Genomic DNA, 27036 nt, shown 5'->3' on the forward strand with positions numbered 1-27036 from the left:
GCTGCAGGGGAATCTCTGCTCCGGCGCCTGGAGCATCTCCTCCCCCTCCTTCTTCACTGACCTTGGTGTCTGCAGAGTTGTTTCTCTTACATGTTCTCACTCCTCTCTCTGGCTGCCGTTTCCGTCTGTCCCAACTTTTTTTTTCCCTTCTTAAAAATGTTATCACAGAGGCGTTACCACTATCGCTGATTGGCTTGGCCTTGGCCGGTGGCGGGTCCGTCTTAGAGCCGGCTGGTATGGGCTCTCTCGAACACAGGGGAAGCTTCCAGCAGCTTCTTACAGAAGCCACCCCTGTAACCCCCCCCCGCTACCAAAACCTTGCCACACAAAGCCAATACACCATTATTACTTGTATAGATTATTTTTTTTCAAACACAATCTTAATTATACATTTCTGTAGATATTTCATGAATCTTAGTCATAATTAGGTGATTGTCGTGGTTTAACTCCAGCCGGCAACTAAGCACCACACAGCCGCTTGCTCGCTCCCCCCGCGTCAGGATGGGGGAGAGAATCAGAAGAGTAGAAGTGAGAAAACTCGTGGGTTGAGATAAAGACAGTTTAATAGGTAAAGCAAAAGCCACGCATGCAAGCAAAGCAAAACAAGGAATTCATTCACCGCTTCCCATTGGCAGACAGGTGTTCAGCCATCTCCAGGAAAGCAGGGCTCCATCACATGTAATGGTTACTTGGGAAGACAAACGCCATCACTCCAAACATCCCCCCCTTCCTTCTTCTTCCCCCAGCTTTATATGCTGAGCATGATGTCATGTGGTCTGGGATATCCCTTGGGTCAGTTGGGGTCAGCTGTCCCAGCTGTGTCCCCTCCCAACTTCTTGTGCACCCCCAGCCTACTCGCTGGTGGGGTGGGGTGAGAAGCAGAAAAGGCCTTGACTCTGTGTAAGCACTGCTCAGCAGTAACGAAAACATCTCGGCATTATCAACACTGTTTCCAGCACAAATCCAAAACATAGCCTCATACTAGCTACTGTGAAGAAATTTAACTCTATCCCAGCCAAAACCAGCACAGTGATAGACATGGAGATTGTTTCCTACCAGTAACCTTACTGAGTTTGCAAAAACTGTGTATAACAAAAGCTTGCCTGCTATAGTGGGATGCCTCACTATGATTCACTTCCTGTCTATAATTGGGAAGAGCCGATTTCCTTGCCTTTTAAATAAAATGATGCAAAAAGTATTTACTGTTTAGTTATTGACCAATATAACTTCTGTATATTTCTTATCAACTTGATATAAGCTGCCACACTAATAGTATATTATGCTCTAGGAGGGTCAGGCCTGCGCCACTTGCCTCATCTTGGCCTGTTCTAATGCTGCATGTGACAGAGAAGTGTCTGTCTGGGCTATTCGAGCATTCTTCAGGTAAGTTTCAATTCTGTAGTTTGTTCTGAATATTATGCTCAGGATTACTACAGCCACTAAATAATCGTATAGACTCTTTAATCATAGAATTATAGAATCATTTAGGTTGGAAAAAACCCTTTAGATCATCGAGTCCAACCATAAATCTAATGCTGCCAAGTCTACCACTAAACCATGTCCCTAAGCACCACGTCTACACATCTTAAATACCTCCAAGTATGGTGACTCAACCACTTCCCTGGGCAGCCTGTTCCAGTGCTTGATAACCCTTTCAGTGAAGGGTTAAAGATACTGAAGCATAAGCCTGATTTTGAGAATTGGTAAATTTCTCTTTAAAGCCATATCATATCATATCATATCATATCATATCATATCATATCATATCATATATCACCACAGAACTTAAAACATCCACAAAAAAATTAGTTGTTCATTTAACTTATCTTTGCAATTGCATATGTTAATGCTTTTCATATAACATGTATTATGTTAGTTTTCTTTTCTTGTGCCGAAAGTATCATACAGTCACAAATATTTCTGAAAAGTTATGCTGGTTTTGGTTTTTTTTTATTCCCCATTTTAAAAGAACCCCCAAATTGCTGATAATTCTCAAAGACATGAAAATTAAACAGACTGTGTATGAAGTGTGAGGAATTTTTGTCTTTGCATGTAAACTTTAGGTATGGTGGAGAAGCACAAATGAGATTTCCATCAGCTCTGCCTCCTTCAAGCAACGTTGGACCTATTTTCGGTTCTCCTGTTCCTGCCAGTGAGTAGCAAGCATTTCGTGGTTTTGGACAGCTGAATCTGAGGCCATGGACAGTTCTGCTCTAGACTCATTTGGGCAAAAAAGCAGACTTGGAATGTCTCAAACTAAATGTCCCAAGTTAACAGTGTTGCTATAGTGTTTGTCCAACTGCCCTATGTAAAAAAATAAGAGTAATAATACTAGTTTCTTTCAGTTGAGTGCTTTGAAGGTAAAATTGATATTCTTTGAAAAGATCTAAATGACTGAAAGTGAGTGCTTTGAGAGTAGGTGCCCATATCAGGTATGGGAGCAGTCAGAAGATGAAGAACAAGAAAAAGTATGTGGACAGTATTATATTCAATGCAGGGAACAGATGGTGTGCAATAAATAACACATGAATCCTGAAAAAAAATGCTTAATAACTGCCATTGAAAGAATCATATCCATTTGGGTCACTTATGGAATGTTGGGTCCATCAGAAATGAGTGCAATTTGGTCTTTAACTAAAAGCTGTTGGAATGGATTTGTGGAAGGGTCCTGTATAGCCACTAAATTCTGTTTTCTAACTTTAAAGTACGTGATTTGACAACTTTGCTGTTTTTGCACAGGGCTTTTAGGGTTTGTTTTCGGAGGGGGGGTGTATTTAATTTTTTTTTAAACAAACTTACTTTTATTTCTTTTCCTTTTTAGGTTCCCCCTTGACTGTTGATAGTCCATATCCTAATCCTAGCTTTTTGACAACACCTGGTCAAGGTAAGGACTTCTTTTCCTTTGCTGGAGAAATGGAGAATTTTTTTTCAACTAGTTTTTTTTATTTGCATCAAAAATAATTGGAGTAATGTTTGCCTACCTTTACTTTAGGTTTACAACCTCCTAGTATGTCAACCCCCATGTTTCCTTCTGGGAATTCCATGTCTCACCCTGGTACGTCCATTAGTGGTATGATGGGTCCCGAGATAGTATTTTCTGGAAGACACAATGGCATCTGCATATACTTTGCTTGGATTATAGGGCGAGGTGTTTGTGTAAAAAGAGATTCTGTCACTCAATTAGTTTCATAGTTTTCTGTCCCCTAATGCTTGTAGGTGGTGAATTCTATCTTAATAGCATTTAAATTTGAAATTAGTAAAGTACACTTCTTTTATGTTGTGCTTATGAAGTACCTCTTGAATATAATAGGTTCTCTTTATAGTTCTATTAATAATACATTCAGTGAATGGCTAGGACAGGAAAGTTGTTTAGACATTGATCCTGCAATCAAGTGCATATGCACAACTCTAAAAACTGCTGGTTTATTTTTCAATCCTATGAGCTGTATGTTGCAAACTCCTATTAAAGGATGAAACAGAAATGCAGAAGGACTTACAGGATCAAAATCCTGGCTTGAACTCTTTTCTGTTAAGAAGCTTTAAACAGCATGCTCAAATCAGAGCAACGAAGCAAGACTAAAGAGGATTCTGTTACTTGGATGTTGGGTCCTGTGTTACTAAACACCCCAAGCAAGAACAGAGCTCTTCATACGCTGGTCACCTCTCTGTATACTGGTTGGGAAAGAAATATTTGTTACGACACTTGTTTGCCTACACTATGTTTCCAGAGAATAATATTGGCCCATATATAAAATATTTGAGAGCATCAAACTCCACTTGATTAAAGTTGTAAAATTTGAAATTTTGTTAATGATCTATATCTGTACCATTCAGAAATGTTTAATGCTAACTTTTTTTTGAATGTTTAATTTTCATCCAAATTAAATTCTTACGTTAGACCATGAAGTAAAAAACATTACCAATTTTTTTCTTAAGAAATTATAAATAGACGACTTGCAAAAATACTTGCTTAAATTCTTTGGCTTTTGACACAGTACTGTTTTGTGTTGCAGAAATATTTGGGATGGCAGTATAGTTGTGAAGAGAGTTTTCAAAAGTGGCAATCGAGAAGTTGTTGCAGTATGTAAAAGATTACTTTGTATTTTTAAAAGTTCCTTATAGTATATCTCTTAAGCCCTGTTATAACTTCTGTTCCCAATTATAAACTGATAAGAAAAAAAACCCATAATTGTCATTTGAGTGTTTTCTTGATTGTATTTAAGTGCTGTGCTCTTAACTGAGGAGTAATTGTAGATGTTAAAATCTTTTAAAGTTACTATTTTGAACATTACTTTTTAAGAAACCTAACCGTAATTTGATATCTGTTGTTAATTGGCAATGGCCAGTTTTTTTCATGTTCAGCGATTGCACTTCCTTCATTTCTGCATATCCCCTTCAGACAAAGCCTAAAAATAAAATGCTTTAGTGGGTTAGGATAAACATTGCAGTTATGTAAGGACATCGTATAATTTTCCAGCATCTTCCTAACATCTTTGTGTTTCACTTTTTGTCCATGATCAAAATAACAAAATCGTTTCTGACTTTCGATGTTAATAGAATCCTGAACTGAGTAATTTCAGCAATGCAAATTAACTGCTACATAAGCTTTCCTCCTCCAGTTATAAGGTAACTGGGAGACTCTGGAAGACCTTGGCAGTTATACTCTGTGTCTTAGCAATGCTCAATCATTGTTTTAGTTCAGAGTTGGAAATAGTAAAACACAGCTGATTTGGTTATCAGAGGGGCAAACAAAGCTTCTTTAATACTGTATGTCTTCAGAGGACTATTGCCTCTTCACATATGTGCCCCCTCCTCAATGAGTGTGGTATAATCGATGTTGTGTTCTAGTGATAGCATTACTATTATGCTATTTATTTGTTGTACCCTCTTTGCATTTGTCTTTTTAGTGGCTTTAGCTTAAAACTGTAAGCTTTTGGAAAAATGTTTGGAAACTCTAAGCTTTCTGTAAAGAAGTTGCTTTCTGTTGCAGGTCGAAAGCAGTGTTCCATCTCATGTGCTGGAATGTGTACTACAAGAACTAAAAGGTTTACAAGAATTTCTGGATAGAAATTCACAGTTTGCTACAGTAGGGGTCCTCGGAAACCCAAGGTATTATTCATTGTGTTAAATTTACTAGTGGTGTTTAATGTCCAGCTCTTGAAAAACTATCCAGTGCATATCTGTGTTCATTGAGTTGAAGTGTATGTATGGTCTCCAGCTTCAACTATTCAGATGCCAAAAATGAGTTGTTAAATTTAATTTTTAAAAGATCCAGTATTTGTAATCCTATTAGCATCTCTCTATTTTGTAATTGCAGTTTCAGCACACCAGCTAATCTGCAACAAAGGCTCCTGGGTTTCATGCGACCTGATGGTGGAAGTTCTCAGCAAGTCCAACAAGAACTCCAAAGGAAATATGGTATGCAATTACTTTTGAACAGGAAGTATCAGGGAATGGTGCATCTGGATGTTGAATTTCTCACTTTTCCTGCTAAAAACCCTGAATAAAAATGCCTTTTTTTCCATACAAATTTGACATTTATCAATATGCCATACCCAGTAATAAGTTCTTCAGAAAGAGCACTGTAGTCTGGAAACTAACTTTGCTAGCACCTTACTTTTTTGCTTTCATACCATATCATAACATCCCATCTGGAGTAGTGCTTCTGCAGTGATGTTGATGTGAAGAAGTCATTTACATATGACTGTACTAGAGATGAAGTATATACCTAGAATGAAAACTCAAATCTAAATAGAGGAACATTCCAGTCTTTAGGTTGACTGTGGCAAGAGACTTCATTTGTTATACACTGCAGATGTTACCTTTCAGTTTGATACTGTAAGCTTTAATATTGCAACTAATTAAAGCAGTCCACAAAGGAGAATACATCTCTGTGAAGAGAATCTGGATTTCAGCACAATAACATCTAGTGGTCTTGAGCCACTGCAAAACACAAGTTATATCTCTCAGTTTATTAAGCTAAAATATAAGTGCTTGAACTTTAAAACACTTTTAAACTTCTCTCATACAAAGAATTAAGTTACAATTCTGTGTAGATACGTGTCCTCTTTATCCTATTTTCCACATTAAAATAATTTTGAAATACAAAGCTAGAGGGGGTTTTTTTTGTTCCTAATGTTCTCCATGTTTCAGAAGATTGTTTCATCTCTTCATTACAATACTTAGTAGCTGCATACCCATTTATATTTTCAGGATAACAATTGTTAAGCAATTCGTTTGTGAGACGAGTTAGTATGTTGTCCAAATACTGTAATGAAAGTTGCCAAAGTTCCAATCACTGAAATGTCTACAAAACTTTGTTTTGAAATCAGTCCTGTCACACAGCTCATGTCCTCCTTTACTGTAGCTTTTGCCCAGCACTTGCAGGCAAGTTGGGAAGTGTTGCTGATGTGTATACAGAATTAAAGATGATTTTGGTCTGTGTGGGTATAATCCTGTTTTTTCATTTCTACTTCTTTTTCTGTACTGCTCACTTCCAATAGTGTGAATGTAAATTTAAGAAAGAAAAAAAAAGTCATTATGTAGAATTTGGTAGACATTTAATCATTTTATTTTTCATTTTCATGCATTCTAAAGCCAATAAATCCTTTTGGATTGCTAAATGACACAATATAGTTATTGCTGCCTTACTTCTGAAATGTAAGCACTCAAAAGTAAAGACAGAAATTGTTGCATTTATGTTCCACCCAGGTAATAAGTATGTCCATCATATTCTTTCGGTGAATATAATACATCTTACCAGATTTAAATGTTGCTAGTTTTCAGTGTAGTTGTTCCTTTGAAGCCTGAGCTTTAAAGACATTGTAGAGAGTGTTGACCAAAGATGTAATTATAATTGTTCTTTCTAAAAGCAAATACAGATAATCAAACAAGAAGGGAATATGTATGTATATATTTTTATTTATTTTATATTACTGATAAATATATTTATAATAGCTATTTCTGGGGGAAAAAAAACAAGTTAAAATTTAAGACTGATTATGTAAATTCTGTGCACTCACATGAAGCCATACTTCTTTTTCAGAAAGGACTCCTCCTGTGCTGCATAGTTTGAAATAAATGTTAACAGATGGTATTTGTTTGGGGGAAATGTTAACTGACAATCTTTTTACTTTTTCAGCTGAGGCACAGCTAACTGAGAAGACCTCGCTTCAAGGCATCCAGCAGCTTGTTTGCAAAACCTGCCAGGCATTGGCTTTATGGAAATTGCTGTGTGAGCACCAATTCAGTGTTGTTGTAGGTGAGCTTCAGAAGGTACGATCTGAATCGTATGATTCTAATTTGTTCATATTTAACGTCTGAGTTTCTTTTGCTACTTAGATATTCCCAAAGGGGTATTTAATTCATTGAGAAGCATATTTTGAATTTTAAACCACATATAGTTCTGTTTGGTTTTTTTTTAATTCAGGTTGCAAGTGTTTATTTTTAAGAGACTAACGTGTAGTATTGATCTCATCTCCCAATTTTAGCAAATTGGAAGTGTCACTAACAATAGATTTAATTTTACTTTTACTGACAGTTAATAATGAATCTGGCTTTATAAACTACTATGTTTTCACCTTAACCACATTCTGCAAAATGCATTCTGAAAAGAATGGACCAATGTTGTCCAGCCCTTGCACTTTTGCATAAGCAGGGGTCTAGAATGTATCACAGAATCACAGAACAGCTGAAGTTGGAAGAGACCTCTGGAGATTATCTGTCCCCCCTGTTCAAAGCAGGGTCAGCTAGAGCAGGTTACCCAGGACCACATCCAGTAAAGTTTTTAATATCTCCAAGGGTGGAGACTCCACAACTTCTCTGGGCAACCTGTTCCAGTGTTTAACCACCTTTACAGTAAAAAGGATTTTTCTTATGTTCAAATGTAATTTCCTGTGTTTCAGCTTTTGGCCATTGCGTCATGTCCTGGCACTGGGCACCATTGAGAAAAGTCTGGCTCTGTCTTCTTTACACCCTCCCATGAATATTAGTAAGATCCCACATGCAATGCCCCCCAAGCCTTCTCTTCTCCAGGCTAAACAATCCCAGTTCTTTCAGCCTCTCCTTGTTTGTAAGGAACAAAACTTACAGAACTATGGGTGCTACTGCTGTGTACCCTTTGCTAATGTTGAATTTGCATCCAGCCCTTGAAGAAGCCATTAATTTGAATATTAGGCATTTTGTCCTAGCACTTGATAGGAGAATAGATTACTTGAGAAGTTGTATTCTTTGTCATTAAAAAGAACAATTTTTAAACTTTGCAAATGTACAGAAGTTGGAGCTCTTCACACCATTGCTTTGGGGAGTTAGCATGATTTCTAACACAGGCAGCTTTTCTCTTGTGTTGGACAAGGAGTTAACTAATTGTTTAACAAATAGAACCTTTTCCTCTGTCTTCGGTAGTTTTAGAGTTTTTTGTAACAGTATTTTCATGCTGTTAGTGGTCATCTATAAACACTACATAGACACTACTGGCAACTCTATGTGAGCAAATGTTCCTAATAATTAAAAAAATGAATAACCTTCAACATAATATAAAAAAGCAGAAAGAGTACAGACCTCGAACTTTTTAAATTCCCCCTTTTTCTGCATCCATCATTGTTTTCATCTGTGACGGTACTCAGATGATTCCCATTATTAAAAACTGTGACATACTCATTTTATAGTGTGTGCATTCTGACAGTGCTTTGTGAAGTAGAGGGGAACAGCTAATTCCATTCTTACAGCGAACTGAAACAAAAGTGACACACAGTGAATATAGCAGAGGAAGTCGTACAGAGTTCTCAGAGTCCTTTGGCATCCAAGGGTCTAGTGTCTTCATTGACAGGGCTTCCTTCTCTAGTATTTTCCATTTTGCTATATAATGTATTTAAAATAATGTATTTCTATGCTGTGCACTTCAGTCATTGGAGTTTTGTATGTTTTTATTTACTGGAAACAGTTAATTTTGCTGCTGTAACATTTTGATATTTCTAAGCAGAATAAAGTAAAAACTTTGGTAAACTAATGAAATTCTGTCTATCTTCAGGAACTTCAAGAGCATCTAAAGATTACTGCTTTCAAAGACTTGGTAATTAGAGACAGAGAGTTGACTGGAGCACTCATTGCTTCTCTCATAAACTCATATCAGAGAGAACGCTGCTGTGGATGGCATCAGTGCTCATTTGCAAGATATCTGTCCTCTTCTTTATAGCACTGATGATGCTGTGTGTTCCAAGGTAAGGGCACTTCCAGATTTTTACAGCACCAAAACACAACTTTACAACATGTTCAGATGAGATAACTTGGGCAGCTTGTAAATCATTATGCTTAAGTAGTTTCAGGAGCACAAGAACTAATGAAGGCAGGTCATCTGCATACTTGTGTCTTGTAGTTGATTAATGCTGAAAATTATGCAAGCTCTGGTTTGAAGTATTTGCAGTTATTTGTAGTGTTCATAGGGGCTCTACCTCCAATGTGGTGTCTAATAAAACAGTCTTTCTTCCTGATATTGATAAAATGTTTTCTTACTCCAGTCTTTCCTCACCGTAGTCTCTTGTTTTCTGCCTATTGCCGTGGATTTGTAGGAAGATAATTATGTTCAAAAACTTCTCTCTTTGAAGCTCTTCAAATAAATTCGACAAAAGTAACTGGTGAGGGGAGAATGGGGAATGAATTGGTTGTTTAAGTCTTATGCCCTTCTCTCTACTGCAGTTATACAGTCTTTCTGCTGGAAACTTACTGTTATCAAGTGACGAGAGGATGTTTTTGAGATAATGATGATGTTTCTACTGTTTCAGCTTTGAAGTTTGGCATAATAACTCATTAACTCACAAAAATATCTATGATCTGTTCATGATGTGTTCATGTGAATAATCTCCATTTTCCCATCATTTGTCTGTAGGCAAATGAACTGCTCCAGCAGTCTCGACAGGCTCAAAGCAAACTGGAAAAAGAGAAGATGCTAAGAGACTCACTGAAAGAGTACCAAAAGATCAGCAATCAAGTTGACCTTGGTAATGTTTGTGCGCAATATAAGCAAGGTAAGAGGCAATCACTGATTGTGTTCTGCTAAATAGTTTCTTTCGTGCCATCTTCTTTTTTGTTTACTAACTTCCAACTCATTTTATAGTGATCATAGAATGGTTTGGGTTGGAAGGGACCTTAAAGATCATCTAGTTCCAATCCTCCTGCCATGAGCAGGGACACCTTCCACTAGATCAGGTCGCTCAAAGCCCCATCCAACCTGGCCTTGAACACTTCCAGGGAGGGGGCATCCACAACCTCTCTGGGCAACCTGTTCCAGTGTCTCACCACCCTCACAGTGAAGAACTTCTTCCTTACATCTAATCTAAATCTACCCTCTTTCACTTTAAAGCCATTACCCCTTGTCCTATCACTACACTCCCTCTTAAAGAGTCCCTCTCCAGCTTTCTTGTAGGCCCCCTTTAAGTACTGGAAGGCTGCTATAAGGTCTCCTCGGAGCCTTCTCTTCTCCAGGCTGAACAACCCCAACTCTCTCAGCCTGTCTTCATGGAAGAGGTGCTCCAGCCCTCTGATCATCTTTGTGGCCCTCCTCTGGACCTGCTCCAACAGGTCCATGTCCTTCTTATGATATTGGGGGCCCCAGAGCTGAACACAGTACTCCAGGTGGGGTCTCACGAGAGTGGAGTAGAGGGGGAGAATCACCTCCCTCGACCTGCTGGTCACACTTCTTTTGATGCAGCCCAGGATACAATTGGCTTTCTGGGCTGCGAGCGCACATTGCCAACTCATATTCAGTTTTTCATCCACCAATACCCCCAAGTCCCTCTCCACAGGGCTGCTCTCAATCTGCTCATCACCCAGCCTGTATTTGTGCTTGGGATTGCCCTGACCCATGTGCAGGACGTTGCACTTGGCCTTGTTGAACTTCATGAGGTTTGCATGGTCCCACCTCTCTAGCCTGTCAAGGTCCCTCTGGATGGCATCCCTTCCCTCCAGCATGTCGACCGCACCACACAGCTTGGTGTCGTCGGCAAACTTGCTGAGGGTGCACTCAGTCCCACTGTCCATGTCCCCAACAAAGATGTTAAACAGCGCCAGTCCCAATACCAACTCCTGAGGAACGCCACTCATCACTGGTCTCCACTCGGACATCGAGCCGTTGACCGCAACTCTTTGAGTGCGACCATCCAGCCAATTCCTTATCCACCGAGTGGTCCATCCATCAAATCCATGTCTCTCCAATTTAGAGACAAGGATATTGTGCGGGACAGCGTCAAATGCTTTGCACAAGTCCAGGTAGATGACGTTTGTTGCTCTTCCCTTATCCACCAATGCTGTAACCGCATCATAGAAGGCCACCAAATTTGTCAGGCACGATTTGCCCCTAGTGAAGCCATGTTGGCTGTCACCATTCACCTCCTTGTTTTCCATGTGCTTTAGCATAGTTTCCAGGAGGATCTGCTCCATGATCTTGCCAGGCACAGAGGTTTTGTCATAAACAGTTTCTTAATAACTCTTAGAATTAATATACATTAACCTGTTCTCATTTAAAGCCTTTCTAGATTTCACCAACAAATGAAAAAAACACCACTTCTTCTGTATAAAAATATTTCCATCCACTTATTTCACAGTGCAGTTTCCATTTGTTTCATATACGTGGTAAAAATGTTTTTAGCAAAACTTTTGGGCTGTATGTAAGCAGAGGGTAAATGACTGTACTTCTGCAGGTAAGGTTTTACACCAAACATGTTTGAAAGATGGTTCTGAATCCTGTTTTGTGCAGTGGAAGCTAGTACATAATTTAAATGTAGATATAACTGTTGTAACAGTCAAGACTTCAGCCTCTGTTCTACAAATCTGTAACTTCAAACTTGCATATAATCCCACAGGTTAAGTACAGACATAAACCTTTATAAGGTACAGACCAGAGTGAATAAGATTTATTTTTTCTTGCTTGCTAAAATGGGAAGTGTTTGATGTCACTTACCATTTTGTCATAGATTTAATACAATAATGAATGGTGCTATTTGCTCTTTTTTTTTCCTAGTGCATTTCTATGAGGGAGTAGTAGAACTTGTTCTTACAGCTGCTGAGAAGAAAGATCCCCAAGGTCTTGGCCTTCATTTCTATAAAAATGGAGAACCAGAAGAGGATGTTGTTGGACTCCAAGCTTTTCAAGAGAGGCAAGTTTTCAGGATACCTTGTTACCATTATATGGGGTGCTTTATTTCAAGTGACTGGAAAAGTAGCTCTTTTGGGGAAGGTATGGAGGGTAATGACGAACAAGCATTTTAGAATAAGGGACAGAATATAGATGGTTTTGCCCAACATGATTTCCTTTATTATTATTAATACGGCACCAACTTAATTTGGAACAGAGGGTAAACTGATATATGCAGAAAACATTGTGATCTGAACATTACAGAAATATTTGTTAGATGATTGAGAACAAACTAGATTGTGGCAACTGCCTGACAATAATCTATGACCTTTTTTCATTTTAGTAATTATGTTTACAAAGGCATACGAAAACAACATTTGAGAAGATCATTTCATAGATAGTTGCAATGAAAATTGTGAGGCTTTTATTTTCTTTTGCTCTATTTACAGACTGAACAGCTACAAGTGTATCACTGACACCCTTCAAGAGTTAGTGAATCAAAGTAAAGCTGCTCCTCAGTCTCCCAGTGTACCCAAAAAGCCAGGTCCTCCGGTGCTGTCATCTGACCCCAACATGCTAAGCAATGAAGAAGCAGGACACCATGTAAGAAACTTGCAAAAAAAATCATGACTGCACTCCAGAAATAGTGTGATTTGAAGGGGTGTAGAATTTATTATTAAAAAAAAAAAAAAAAAGGAATAATTTAGTGAAGTAGATAAATGTCAAGATTTGTCATGAATTGGCTTCTTTATGTACAGTGTGTTCATAAAAAATGATGATATGCAAATAACATATGAACCTAAATATTGTTGCATGCATACATAGTGCTTGATGTAATGTAACCACTTCTGGAATAGCAGCTTTGGCCTTTTCTTCCCTTAGTTTGAACAAATGCTAAAGCTGGCTCAGCATTCAACAGATGAACTCTTTAGTATTGCACTTTATAACTGGTTGATACAAGTTGACTTGGCTGACAAACTGTTACAGGTGAGCTCATCTCTATTCAAGGAAATAATTTGTTGGATGGTTCCACTGGGCTGGAAGTATCAGTATTATCAGTAATAATGCTGATGCTTTAAAAAAAAGGAGAGAGCAAGAATATAAATGTTATCTTTATGACCTTTGCAGGTGACTGCCCCCTTTTTGGAACCCTACCTTGTGCAGATGACCAAGATTGACCAAAACACAGTCCGTTATATGGATTTACTTTGAAGATACTTTGAAAAGAACAGAAATTTTAGTAATGCAGCCAGAGTCTTGGCTAAGTTGGCTGACCTGCATAGGTATGGATTATGTGTGATCTATTGCATATATTGAGGTAATTGGAAAATAAAATCAAAACTTAATAGGTTTTCTTAAAATACCGAACAGGTATTTTAAAATACCTAATTTAGGTATTTTAAGAAAAGGACAAGAAAAGGCCAATGCCCAAGGACATTTGCTAAAAAATTTTTAAATGAATGGAATATGTTAGCTTTTAATCCAAGGCATTATTGGGAAAAAATGAAATATTTATTTTATGTATTATTCATTAGCTTGCAATGTATTTCCTGTTGTAAGTACCATATATCAAGTGGTCATTTCTTACACAGAACTTCATAATGTGATAGCGTAACTGTGGAGCAGTGGATTGAGAAGTACACTAAAACTGAGCCTGCACAGAGGAGGAGTTTACATGGTTGGGTAATCTCCTGCATGATTTAGTAAAATCAGAAGTCACATGCTAATTCCCAGGGTCTAGTTAGAATATAACTAACCCTCAAATAATTATACTAAGTACCCATTTTACACTTTGAATATTTGTTTTGCAGCACAGAAATTTCTCTTCAGCAGCGTCTTGAATACGTTGCACGTGCCATTTTGAGTGCCAAAAGTTCCACTGCCGTATCCTCTATAGCTGCAGATGGTGAATTCCTACATGAATTAGAAGAGAAAATGGAAGTAAGAAAAAATATTAATCTAAGCTACACTGTAAATGTATTATTTCACTTTGTCTTGTTGGCACATGATATTTTTATTATCGATTCTGTAGAAACAGTTTTCTGTGCTTTCTTCACAACATAGCAAAGTTACGCAGTTGATAGGAGACTCTGAGGTGTAAGACAGTAACATTTCTACATTTAAATAAGTTAAAGTTAATTCTGGGTGTATTCTTAAGCTTTGATTAAATTAATCCAATCTTGATCTTTTTTTTTTTTTTTTTTAACAAGGTTGCAAGGATCCAGCTTCAAATACAAGAAACATTACAGTGGCAGTATTCCCATCAATCTACAGTGCAAGATGGAATCTCCCAGCTTGATGCTGAGCTGATGGATATAACCAAGGTGGTTAGAAATTACTCTGTATTAAATGTCAATTTATCACGTTGGTGGGGGTGGGGGGGAATGCTTTGCAAAGAATGATCTTATGTTGACTAGGAAAAGTAATAGATAGACAGTTTGGCATTCCTGGTCTCAGAATGTCTGTGTTACCATAGACTGTCTTTTTCTGTACTTTGATATTCCTTCAATTTTTAGTACTTTAATTTCTTTCATGTGTTTATCTTCTTTATTAAGCCTCTTAGATTTCTTGATTTATTGGGAGTGTCATGTTAGAAAATTTACGGTATTAATTATAACTTCATATAAAGTTGGGGATTGTATTTAAGAGGTAAAACTAAATGTAGTAAATAAAAATAATTTTAATTTAGTTTGACAACAGTTACTTAAGTTGTACCTTTACTAGTCTAATGTCTACCATACAAAATAAAGAAAAGCTGTTTTTAAAAATTTCCTTTTTATCCTACTTGAAATGTAAAACCTTGTAGCAGGGACCCATCTGGAGACGTGAGCCGAGTAACAACCGGACACCGATACGGTTAAAGTTGTTCTCCCTTTATTGCCCAAATAGCGTGCTTATATACCTTGTCAAGCTAAACATCAGCTGTCCACGCGCCAAAAGCTAAAATATAATTGGTTATACTAACTCTGTCCACGCGCATAAACATAGGACACAATTGGTTATACTAACTCTGTACACGCGCCTAAACATAGGACACAATTGGTTATACTAACTAAAACATGCGAAACTTGTCTCAGCCTAATTGGTTAAGATAAACTGCCGAATTGAGGTTCTTCGTGCCAAGTTCCCTTTATCTTGGAATGTGCACCTGTGTTCTTCTAATTGGCATCTTTCTTTTTTTGTCTTCTTGTTTATTCTGTTCAAGGCCTTCTAAAGGCGTCTGGAATACTTTTGCGACCGTTAGCTAAATATATGTCCACAACAAAACCTGATCATTGTTCTTTCAGCTGTATGGAGAATTTGCTGACCCTTTTAAGCTCTCAGAGTGTAAGCTTGCAATTATACATTGTGCGGGTCATTCTGATCCTATCTTGGTGCAAACTCTTTGGCAAGAAATCATTGAGAAAGGTAGGTCTTAATGGACTAGGAACCGTACAAGCTAGAACTATAGAAAAATCGTACAATTAAAGCTTTTAAGACTGATTATGTGCTGCTACTGATATGCTGTCCAGGTGAGATGCATCTTTTCTGGAATATTCTGTAATATATTTGGTAAGCGTAGTTTACTAGTAATTCATTAATGTTATTACCTTTGGTTTGTGTGCCTAAAGGACAAAAAAGTAATATTTTTACATATATGTTGGAGCATATTGTATGTATGGCTTGAATAATCATGTTCCAGATAACATTTAAGAAGTCGTTTTCATCCCTTCTCGTTATTAGATGCCATTATATATGGACTTCAGAATGCTTGTGAAATTTTGTCTGAAGGTGTATTGGGTCTGGCTGAGATGGAGTTAATACTCCCCATAGCAGCCCTCATAGCACTGTGCTCTGCATCAGTAGCTAGAAAGGTGTTGATAACACACCAGTGTTTTGGCTACTGCTGAGCAGTGCTGGCACAGCATCAAGGCTGTCTTTCCAACATTTTTGCCCCCCCCTCAATGGCAGGCTGGGGCAGGGCAAGATCTTGGGAGGGGACATAGCCAGGACAGCTGACCTAAACTAACCAAACAGATATTCCATACCATATGACGTCAGCTCAGATATAAAAGCTAAGTAAAGGGAGACGGAAGGGGGGCATTTTTGTCTTCCGGAGCAACCACTACGCGTACTGAAGCCCTGCTTCCCAGGAAGTAGCTAGACATCGCCTGCTGATGGGAAGTAGAGAATAATATCATTTGTTTTTCTTTGCTTTCGTGCGCAACCTTGGCTTTCACTTTATTAAACTGTCCTTATCTTGACCCACGAGCCTTTTGTTATATTTTCTCTCCCCTGTCCAGCTGAGAAGGGGGAGTGATAGAGCAGCTTTGGTGGGCACCTGGCATCCAGCCAGGGTCAACCCACTACAGAAGGTTTCAGTATTAGGAAATTCTAATTAAAATGTTAAATCTATTGTGACAAAGATTAAAGAATCTTCAAGGAGTTCAGCATTTTTATAATGTTGACAGGAGTGGAAGCTTAAGGTTTTTGTCCATTTATAGAGAAGCAGAGTAGTGGGCACAGCTCTGCAAGCCTAGCCACTCAGCTGTGATAATCTGCCTCAACTTCTACCATAAGTGGGTAATTCATGAGGAGATTGAAGTAGACGGACGCCTGTAATCTTGAGAGCAGACAGCAGACGACCCTTTATTGCTAAAACACACACATACTTATAGTCACATATTCTGCAAAGTCACTGTACACACGCACAAACATAAAATATGATTGGTTATATCAACGCTGTACACACGCATAAACATAAGATATAATTGGTTATACTAACACTGTACACGCGCATAAACATAGGACACAATTGGTTATATTAACTAAAACACGTGAAACTTGTCTCAGTCTAATTGGTCAAGATAAACTGCCGAATTGCAGCTGTTTGTGCCAAGTTCCCTTTATCTTGGAATGCGCACCTGTGTTCTTCTAATTGGCATCTTTCTTTTTTTGTCTTCTTGTTTATTCTGTTCAAGGTCTTCTAAAGGCATCTGGAATGCTCTTGCGACCGTTAGCTAAATATGTGTCCACAATTCACTCTCTTCCTGTTTGTTTGTTTGTTTTTCCCTTGGATTTTGTGCTCGAGGTTGCCATTGTGCAAACAACATTGACAATGATTTGAGGGAAAAGCTATGTGGTAGTGGTTTTTGTGTTGGTTTTGGTGGTTGCTTTTTTTAAGTAGATTTGCATGGAACTTCAAGGAAACAAAAATCTGTGAATATATGTGCATACACACCAGAAAGAGCTTTATTTTCACTTCCATGTGCTGACTTTGCACTGACAATAGCATAAGATTTTAATGTGTTAGTAGTAAATTTAAGTACCTCAGTGTAGTTGTGAATAAATGTGGAACTTTTTTTTTTTCCTGAAGTTCTCTCTAAATTATTTCTTTTGTCTTTCAGAGTTGTGTGATAGTGTGTCTCTGAGCCCCACTGACAGAATGCAAGCACTTAGTCTGAAGATGGTATTGCTTGGAAAGATATATGCTGGCACACCTCGTTACTTTCCTTTAGGCAAGTGGTTTAGCCTGCATAGTGAATAAACATACGCATTACATTAATGGGTCTCAGCTTTCTTTTTAGCCTCTTAAAAAAAGATTCCAACCTAGGAAATGTCTCTCTTTAAAATCTAAAAGGAAAGAATATTGATAATTTTATTTCCTCTAATGCTTGCCATTCATAATTACTGTAGTTATTTGTGAAATTTTTCACTGTAGCTGAAGAACAAATTATTTCAACCATCAGTAGTGATGGAGTTGATCTTGAGGGTAGCTGGGTGGTGCTTTTCAGTTTTGTCCATGAAATTAAGAATAAAAGCATTGTGATACTTGCTCGTTGTTACAGGGACTTTGACAAGGGACCAAGGAGAGGGAGGTTAAACAAAAAGTAGAAATAGAATTCCTATTGCCTCTAATCTTGTAAACGCAGTATAATTGTATGTTTACAAAACCATTACAGTTTTTACAGGTTCAGTTTTTCCTAGAATTTATCTAGGGATTTAACCAGAATTTACAGGTTTTCACCCTGAATGAAGCTTAGAAGGCAGCAATAGTTACTTTTGGATGGCTGTGCAGATCACATTTTAGAAAATAGTAAAGCTTGTTTGTATCAAAGTACAAAGTAAAAATGTGTATTTATACATATAATAAGATTTTAGGCAACCACATGTATTTGTTATCTTTTGAAGTATCTACTGCTATCTGCAGGGACAGATTCTAAAAACAATTCAGGAGATTTCTGGATCCTTTTGGAGCTTCTTTCTGCTTTTGAGATGCTTAAATGTTCTGACAACTTGGTATTATGTAAAAACCTGGAAAATATCTTGTTACAGCACTAAATGTTCTTTTACAATACTAAAATATTGTTATTGAACACTTAAACATGATAAAGATGCAGTAGTGTTTCAGATAGAGCTGGCTATTCTGGCAAATGAAGTGATAGTATGTTCTTTTGTGATGAAACAAAAGTTTATGAACTTTTCTTAACTGCATAGTTCCATGGCAGAACTGTAATAAAGTGCTTAGTGTAAGTAATCCCCATCATGCGTTGCTGATAGCTTAATACCATCTTTGGAGGTAGTTACATTTTGCATATCCTTTCCTCTGTGCAGATTGGGGGAAACTTCTATCTGCTTCACAGGTGAAAGGTACCAACTGTGTGGAAGACAGAAAATCAAACTTGGAGCTAGTAAATCACTTTCAAATGCCTTTCTTTGCTAGGCTACCATTAACAAGTTGGAATCTAAACATCGCGTTATATTTTTCCTCCAGATTTTTTAGTGCAGTTTCTAGAGCAACAGGTCTGCACTTTGAACTGGGATGTAGGTTTTGTAACATTGTTACAGATGCACGACTAACCAAATCCAACAGGTGTTAAAACTCAGATTTATTCTTCAGCAAAAGTTAGTTAGAAGTCCGGTAACATTTTATAAAACCACAGGCTCAATGATGTAAAGAGAATTAATACTACACAGCCAACTTAAGAATCCCCAAGATTTAAAGTGATGGCTCAAAATGCGCATATCACTCACCTAAAAGCTGAGGGCTCTCTCCCTCAAGGAGTTTCCTTGGGCGGTGCCCCGACCCAAGGGGGAGTCCCCGACTGCAGACCCGCTGCTCCCAGGAGGACTGCCAACACGTCCTCCGACGAGACCCCGTTTCTACCCCTGTCGAATCTGACCTGTGGTCATTTAATTCTATTGGCTAGGAGGGTCACCTCAGTGTACCTGGCGCATCTCAATTGGCCAGTTCAAATTTCAACCTGCAGCCTCCAGGGTTTCCTTCCCCTTCTCCCTTCCTGGAGAAGTTTCATTTCCTGCTGGCAGGATGGGGGGGGGGGGGGGGGGGGGGGGGGGGCGGGATGTACTGCCACAATCCACCCCGTGACCACAGTCATGATTCGACTGGTTTCTTTGGAGTGGTGGTACAGTCACCTCTTGCCTCCAAAGTTAAAAGGGGGTGCAGTTTGGCGAGTTTGACGCTCATTGTGGGTCATCGTTCCCTTCTGGTCTAGAACTAAAGTGGAATATCAAACACAGGAATATCCAGTGTATGGACAGTTTAAAGGAGTATACTTAACCGTTAGTACAGGCTTCACTACCAAGCATTTGATAGAACTTATTGCAATATAGATTACAGTAATCATAACTACAAGCATTATTAAAGATTAGAGAAGGCTGGTCGCCCACCCTGTGAAAGAAAATCTGAACATATCAAAACTTTTCCCAACCAGTTGGTCCCTGGTGCAGAAGCAATTGCCTCCGAGTCTCTTGCCATATTCTCTCGTTGATTTAGTCTTGAAGCCACATTGACACATTTGGAGTGAACACAGCAGTTGTCCATTGACATGTTCAAAACTTTACATATACCCTTCTCTTTCTTTGGCATCTAATCCAATACAACCCAATTTTTGATAGTCATTTTACCAATATGTTATAACCGATTGTTTGAGAGTCCCCAAATTGTTAGATGTAGCGTTGGCTAAGGTTGATAGCTGTAAACTCAGTTCTAGGGTGCTCTATTGATGTTCCTCGAGTACCATACACAGTTGCCCCCATGGAATTTCAGGGCATAGCGTAGTACCATTCCAACTCCACCCCATGATCCCATGGGTTAGTTGGAGGATATAGTCACATCTGGTGTTTCATACTGAACTAGCATTTACTGCACTTGGTGACCAACTATAAACAACATGAGTATAACCTCCTCCCCCATCCAATCTGAACCTCCAACTATAATTGTTACATTGCTCTCATGCGAGGTCAAGGACTCACGATATATTGATGTCCATCATTTTGCCACAACATTATCATCCAGATCTTCACCATCCACGCCTGTCACCATCATCACTGTCAGCAAAAGGACTGGAATGACTCGGTCCTTCATGGTCCTGTAAAAAAGCACAAACTAGGCCTCGGTCTTAAAACCGGGTCACAGGGTTAGAAGTCCGGGATTATCCACCGGGCACTGATGTGGTGAGTCTTTCCACTCCCATGAGATGGTCTCGGAAGACCAATGTAATCAACCTGCCACATGCTCCAAAGAGCCTTGCCTTGTCTGATATGCTGGGCCAGAGCTTGGTTTGGGTGATTAGCTTTAAGCCTTATTCGGCATTGTGAGCAAGCTGTAAGAATTGCTTCACAGGTTTTCATAGACACTGGCCAACCCTGAGATTGGCATTCATAATAGAGATCTGCTTTCCCTGAGAGGCCTCGTTTGATATGCAACCATTCTGCTAGTCTATCCCAATCTTCCTTCTCACTGGTGAACATCCTGATTTGGGCCAGGTGGTCCACCTGCTGATTCCATTTTGCAGCTGGGGTTCCATCCCAAGCATGTCCCTTCACCCATCCCACCTTTAAAGGTCAGGATCTCCCTATTGCCAGGAGGCATTGCCAGTCCTCTGTCCTCCGCACTTTCGCATGACCTACTTCCCACTTACTAGATTCCCACTGACATATCCACTCTGTAGCACCCTTAAAGGTTGCATAAGAGTCAGTATAGACGATGGTAGCACCATTCTCTACGGCCAGTAATAAAGCCCGTAGTTCTCCTACTTGCGCACTACCTTCACCCTCTTCTTCGACTGTCTTCCCAGTACCAATCTGCAACGCCACTGCTTTATATTGCCACTCTGATCCCACTCGACAGGCAGATGCATCTGTGAACCACACTCCCTGCACATCTGAGCCTGCCATGAATTCAGGTGCCTCCTCAATCGGAGAAGGTTTATACGGTTGACCCAGCAAGGCTGGGTCAGGGTTTACAGGTTGCTGTAGTTTGAAAGCTTTAGTCAGACCCTCCTTTAGTGGGAGCAATTGGCTTATCCCTTCTGGGTATGCATACCATTTCCTAACTGTGGCCTTTTGGGCTACTCCCTCCGGAGGAGGTGACTCATTGAGGATTGAATTTAAGAGAGGGAAAGGACCCTGTACTATAACATCCTGTGAAGTATACAGCTTTTCAGCCTCTCTAACTGCTCTAGTGAGGGAGAGGACCCCCTTTTCCCAATCTGAATATCGTCGCTCCGTTTCTTTGAATGCAGTGGAAGAGAATAATAATGGTCTAGCTGGTCCCTGTGGCCCCTTTTGAAACACACCACAGTATGAGGCATGTTCAGCAAATCCCCATTCCACCCTTAAAGGATCTTGTGGGTGCAATGGACCTAGTCTCTGATAAGCCTTAAGCTCATCTTTCAGAGTGTTAAGGGCTTCCGTATGTTGCCAAGTCCAATCCCGTTTCTGTTTTTTCAGAGCAAGTCATAAAGAGGGCGGCCAATCACCAAAAACCCTGGTATATGTTTTCTCCAATAGCCCATTCTTGACTAACAGATTCCAGATGGCCTCAGCCACTTGTCCTACCTGTTCCTTGTTGTTGTTCCTTCCATCTGATTTACAGACTGGCCAAACAGGAGAATTGTAAAGAGAATGTGCGCGACTGATGATCTCTCTTTTCTCCAGATCATTAATTACTTCCAAAATGGCCCGTTTGGCCACGGCTGGAAGTGGGTATTGAGGGACACAGGTTACCTTAGATTGCGGTAGTGCAGGAGCAACCTGCAATGTTCTCACATGAACAGCCTCTGCCTCCCTGCCCCCAATGCTCCACACCCTACCATTGGGTAGATACCATTGTCTGCCTGCCAGCACATCAAATCCCAGTATATTTCCCTCATAGGGGCTTAAAGCCACCTCCACAGCTGTCATTCTTTTTCCCCCCAGGTAGCCAAAGTTGGGTTCGAGCTATGGGGCATTTTTCTGTCGCCCCTGTTACTCCTCTAATGTTTATAGCCTTTCTTGATGGCCTAATTCCCAGCTCACTAGCTTGTTGCTCATTTAAAACACTCATTTGGGCTCCTGTATCAATTAAGAATTCCAAACTTATCCGTTTTGGGCCCACAGGAATGTGTATATAAGGCTCTTTATCGGCAGACCATTGGCAAGTATTTACCATGCGGATTGGGTGGCCTGAACCCCAAACCGCAGCTCCTAGTTTTTAGCCCTTCCAGTTCCTCTCGCAGTGCCGCGAAAGGGTCCCGTTTCTCTTCCCGAGGGGGCGGGGTTGCTGGCGCTTCCCTTTGGTCTCTAGCTTTCCCCTCCAGCAATCCCACCCCCGGGTGCCGCCAGCAGACTGCCCGTGCAGCACGGCTCGGGCTGCCCCCAGTGCCGGTGCCTTCCGCCAGAGAGCGTCCCTTCCGGGATCGTAGTTCCGACCCGACGGCCCCCGAGTTCGAGACCGCTCGGGGCGGGGTTTACAACCGGCGCTGGGCAGACCTTCCTGCTGCCCTCCGTTAACTCCGACAGTCCCTTTTCCCGGATAGTAACAGGTTCTCCTCTCTCCTTGGGGTCCGCACCCCCAGCCCAGTAAGCTACTCGGGACGTTATCGACTGATCACCTGCCGGTCCAGCACTCAGAAACACTCCCGGTCCCCAGTAACCTCTCGCTTCATCATCACTCAACAGTATCCGATCCTCCCCCGTTAGAGAAACTCTCCACAAATACTCAGGTTCGGTTTCGCCCGGCTTGCGCGAAAACTTAGCTTGTAACTCGCCGAGTTCGGGTCCCAACCCAGGGGCCGTGCAAACAGCGCTCCGGGGGCTCCCACCGTGCGGACCCGCGTGCCCTTCTGTTTCAATAAGGGGCCGCACGTCCCTTTCCTCTAAGTCCACTTTCAGACAGTCTATTTCCCCTTGCCTTTTCGCAGAATCACTCTTTCGGTTCTGTGCTTGAATCAAGCAGGCGCCCAGGAGGGCACACACGCTGCCTTTGCCGTCTCGACAAGTTCCGCGGCATAGTTCTACTCTCTCCACGACCGCTGTCGGGTCGGACCACTTCTCCTTCGCCCAGTCCAGACCTGGGGGAGAAGGGCTGCAGCCGTGCCTCCGTAATAATTCCTCCATTAACACCATCCTGCCGACTACGCCAAAATGTTACGGATGCATGACTAACCAAATCCAACAGGTGTTAAAACTCAGATTTATTCTTCAGCAAAAGTTAGTTAGAAGTCCGGTAACATTTTATAAAACCACAGGCTCAATGATGTAAAGAGAATTAATACTACACGGCCAACTTAAGAATCCCCAAGATTTAAAGTGATGGCTCAAAACGCGCGTATCACTCACCTAAAAGCTGAGGGCTCTCTCCCTCGAGGAGTTTCCTCGGGCGGTGCCCCGGCCCGAGGGGGAGTCCCCGACTGCAGACCCGCTGCTCCCAGGAGGACTGCCAACGTGTCCTCCGGCGGGACCCCGTTTATACCCCTGTCGAATCTGACCTGTGGTCATTTAATTCTATTGGCTAGGAGGGTCACCTCGGTGTACCTGGCGCATCTCGATTGGCCAGTTCGAATTTCAACCTGCAGCCTCCAGGGTTTCCTTCCCCTTCTCCCTTCCTGGAGAAGTTTCGTTTCCTGCTGGCAGGATGGGGGGGGGGGGGGGCAGGATGTACTGCCACAAACATATACCATGCAAGAAATTGGAGTGCCATTGCCAAGGCTGCTTGAAGTATATGACCAGTTGTTTAAAGCATGGGTAAGGAAAATAGCCACAAAATAATTTTATTTTCAATTACTATCAAGGTCTTACTTTGGCAGGAAACATAAAATAATGTAAGGTCTGATATATCAAAATATCAACTTTGTAGCTTTTGTTCCTTTTTACTCAAAGGTTCTTAATGTTGCTTTTTTTTCCCCTGTTGATTTTATTAACTTCAGTCCTAAAGTATGAGGAAAATTGTTTTGATTTTGTTAATCCTTTTACATCACCTAAATTTGATTTAGGATTAAGTAGGATTGGAATTGTTATGCTGCAGAAGGAACAGCAAATCTTCAATATATTAATTGTATTTGTTTCCTATTCATGATTAAAATTTGCTATATTACTGCATCTTTTCTAATAATAGATTAGATGCAATAGGCAAAAAGAATAAGAATTCATATTTTTAACTTTTGGTTTGTAGAACAGGATTTCTGAATTAAAAAAGAAGAGAATTGACTTGGTTCTTTTTACCCAGATCCCTTACAGTGTAAGGAATTCAGAACTTCCTAAAATCTATTACTTTACAGAATGTTAGGCAATGGAAAACTGAGTTAAATTCATGTATGTTTTAGTACTCAAAAGTCAAAATAGTACTCAAAACATAGAATTAATATAGATTAAGATAGAATTCCCATTTCTCTTACATTTTTGTTACAATCAATAAATAATTACCACAGCTGGCAATTTGTATACTCATACAAATGGTATGGAATATTGGTACCATTTTTATACATATATGTATTTCTTGTCTCCTTAATATTTTGGAATCTTTTTTTAGGGCCCATATTGGAATAGAATGAAGAAGCCTTTACACCTTTTAGAGTGCATTCATGTGTTATTATCAGAATATGTATGTGATCCAAGCAGAGTACTTCTGAGGTAAGAGAGGTAACTATATCCTAATAAATAGTAAAATATATGAAATATCCTAAAGCAGTGCACTTCCTCAATCCCCAAAGCTTTTCTTCTTTTCTTTTAGGTGAATTTATTATTTCTTTCCAAGTAGTGGTTACTGAGACTCCTCATTGTAAACCAGTTGGTAGAAACTTGTGGGGTTCTCCCTGCACTGAGTTCTTGTATTCTGGAAAAGAAAAGACTAAACGGGTATAGATCTTCCCAAATTATTTTGAAGAGGTTGGTGATGAATCGCTCTCCAAGACTAAAATTCAGCTTAATCTGCAACAGGAAAGAATTTAGGTTTAATATTAGAAAAAGTTTCTAGCTAAAAAAATAGCTATATACTTGAAGAAGTTGCCTGCATATTATGGAATCTCTAGCATTGGCAACTTTTGTGAATAGACTATACAAACTTCAGTCAGAACTATCTTGTCTCAGAAACAACAAGCAGAACTAGGCGATGTCTTGATAACTTTTTTAACTATACATTTTTCTGATTCTGTTGAAAATATACATGCAAATATCCCCTGTTCAAATATAGTTTACATCTGTTTTTTCTCACTTTTTTGGTCTTTTATGGTTAGCTGATTTAAATACTCTTAACTTATATAGAACTTAAGTGAATGTTGTCTAATTTTAGTATCTACTTAGATATTAATATCTAGATTGTTGTATTTTGATGTTCATGTTAGATATTTAAATTGCTATCTAAATTAATAACTTATTGTATTCATATCTAAATTGATATCTAAATATTAACTAAATATTTCACCTTGCTATTAGCTGTATCATGTTTTATTTTTATATTTAATATCAGATAAATAGTAATGATTCATTTATTTTCCCATTATGTCTGTCACAAGCATTAGCTTTCAGAAATCAGCTTTTCTAATAAACAGTTAAATACTTAAAAGTAGTTGACAGATATCTTGCTGATATGTTATTCCATTAAAACTCGAAGAATGCTAACTTTCTATTTCAGATGAATTCTACTATACAGAAACAAAAAGGAGCTTGTTATTATTCTGTTTTCTTTGCAGACGACGATTCACAAATGTTTGCTTGGATGCTGTTAGTTGCTACTTGGTTGAACTTCAGTCTATGAGCCCGATGCTAATGGTGCAGACTATTGTTGGGAATTTTAAATCACTACAGGCTAAATTAGAACAGCTTCACTGATTGACTAATATAATAAAAGAATCATTAGCTCAGATAAAATGAGCTATGAAATAAAAGTTCAGATGTCTGCACTGAATCTCTGGAAGAACCAACACTCAGAAAGAAATCCTGAGAAAGTTGTATCTCCTGCTGCAGTTATTGATTGTGTGGCCTGTATTCCTGCTATACTAAAGGTATCTACAAATTGTAGAATGTAAATGTGACAAATTGAGTTTCTTTTGCTACTACCAAATTTTTTAACAATAGAAAGTTTTTTTTAATACTGTTGAAATAAAATACATTGTATGATCTTTCCCTTGAGAATTAAAAATATTTGGAAAATATTTTTCTTTACTTAACATAAAGTAATGGAGAAAAGTAGGATGTAAAATCTACTTGATAGCTGTTTTACAATTATCAAAACAAGAAATGACAACCGCAGAAGGCAAGAAGATAATAAAAGCGCATGTAGATGAGTCAGGTTGTAAATGTGGTCTGTAGCAGTACACTCCTCCCCAGCCAGAAACGAAACTTCTCCAGGCAGGGATAAGAGGAAAAAAACCCTAAACCCTGGAGGCCACAGATTGAAATTTGAACTGGCCAATCGAGATGTGCCAGGTACACTGAGGTGACCTTCTTGGCCAATAGGGATTAAATAACCACAGATCAGATTTGACAAGGGTATAAATGGGACCCCGCCGGAGGACATGTTGGAGTCAGTCCTCTGTAGAGCAGCAGGTCTGCAGTCGGGGACTCCCCCTTGGGTCGGGGCACCGCCCGAGGTAACTCCTCGAGGGAGAGAGCCCTCAGCTTTTAGGTGAGTGATATGCACGTTTTGA

At 39.5% G+C, this 27036-nt stretch overlaps 1 protein-coding gene across 1 annotated transcript in view; it reads left to right on the top strand.

Moving 5' to 3' along the window:
* Positions 1-26659, top strand: part of LOC128136227 (nuclear pore complex protein Nup155-like) — a 43264-nt gene extending 16605 nt beyond the window's left edge. The window contains 23 exon segments of the mRNA XM_052775455.1: positions 1289-1383; positions 2064-2152; positions 2822-2884; positions 2993-3143; positions 4014-4080; positions 4991-5109; positions 5318-5418; positions 7142-7275; positions 9029-9120; positions 9122-9218; positions 9884-10022; positions 12014-12149; positions 12577-12730; positions 13010-13114; positions 13256-13410; positions 13939-14068; positions 14338-14451; positions 15415-15535; positions 17515-17625; positions 18882-18945; positions 24064-24136; positions 24921-25021; positions 26080-26659. Coding sequence (XP_052631415.1) covers positions 1289-1383; positions 2064-2152; positions 2822-2884; positions 2993-3143; positions 4014-4080; positions 4991-5109; positions 5318-5418; positions 7142-7275; positions 9029-9120; positions 9122-9218; positions 9884-10022; positions 12014-12149; positions 12577-12730; positions 13010-13114; positions 13256-13410; positions 13939-14068; positions 14338-14451; positions 15415-15535; positions 17515-17625; positions 18882-18945; positions 24064-24136; positions 24921-25021; positions 26080-26218 — 2550 coding nt within the window. The 3' untranslated portion in view covers positions 26219-26659.
* Positions 26660-27036: the final 377 nt, after the last annotated feature.

Source organism: Harpia harpyja, chromosome W, assembly GCF_026419915.1.
Source record: "Harpia harpyja isolate bHarHar1 chromosome W, bHarHar1 primary haplotype, whole genome shotgun sequence".
Classification (NCBI taxonomy): Eukaryota; Metazoa; Chordata; class Aves; order Accipitriformes; family Accipitridae; genus Harpia; species Harpia harpyja.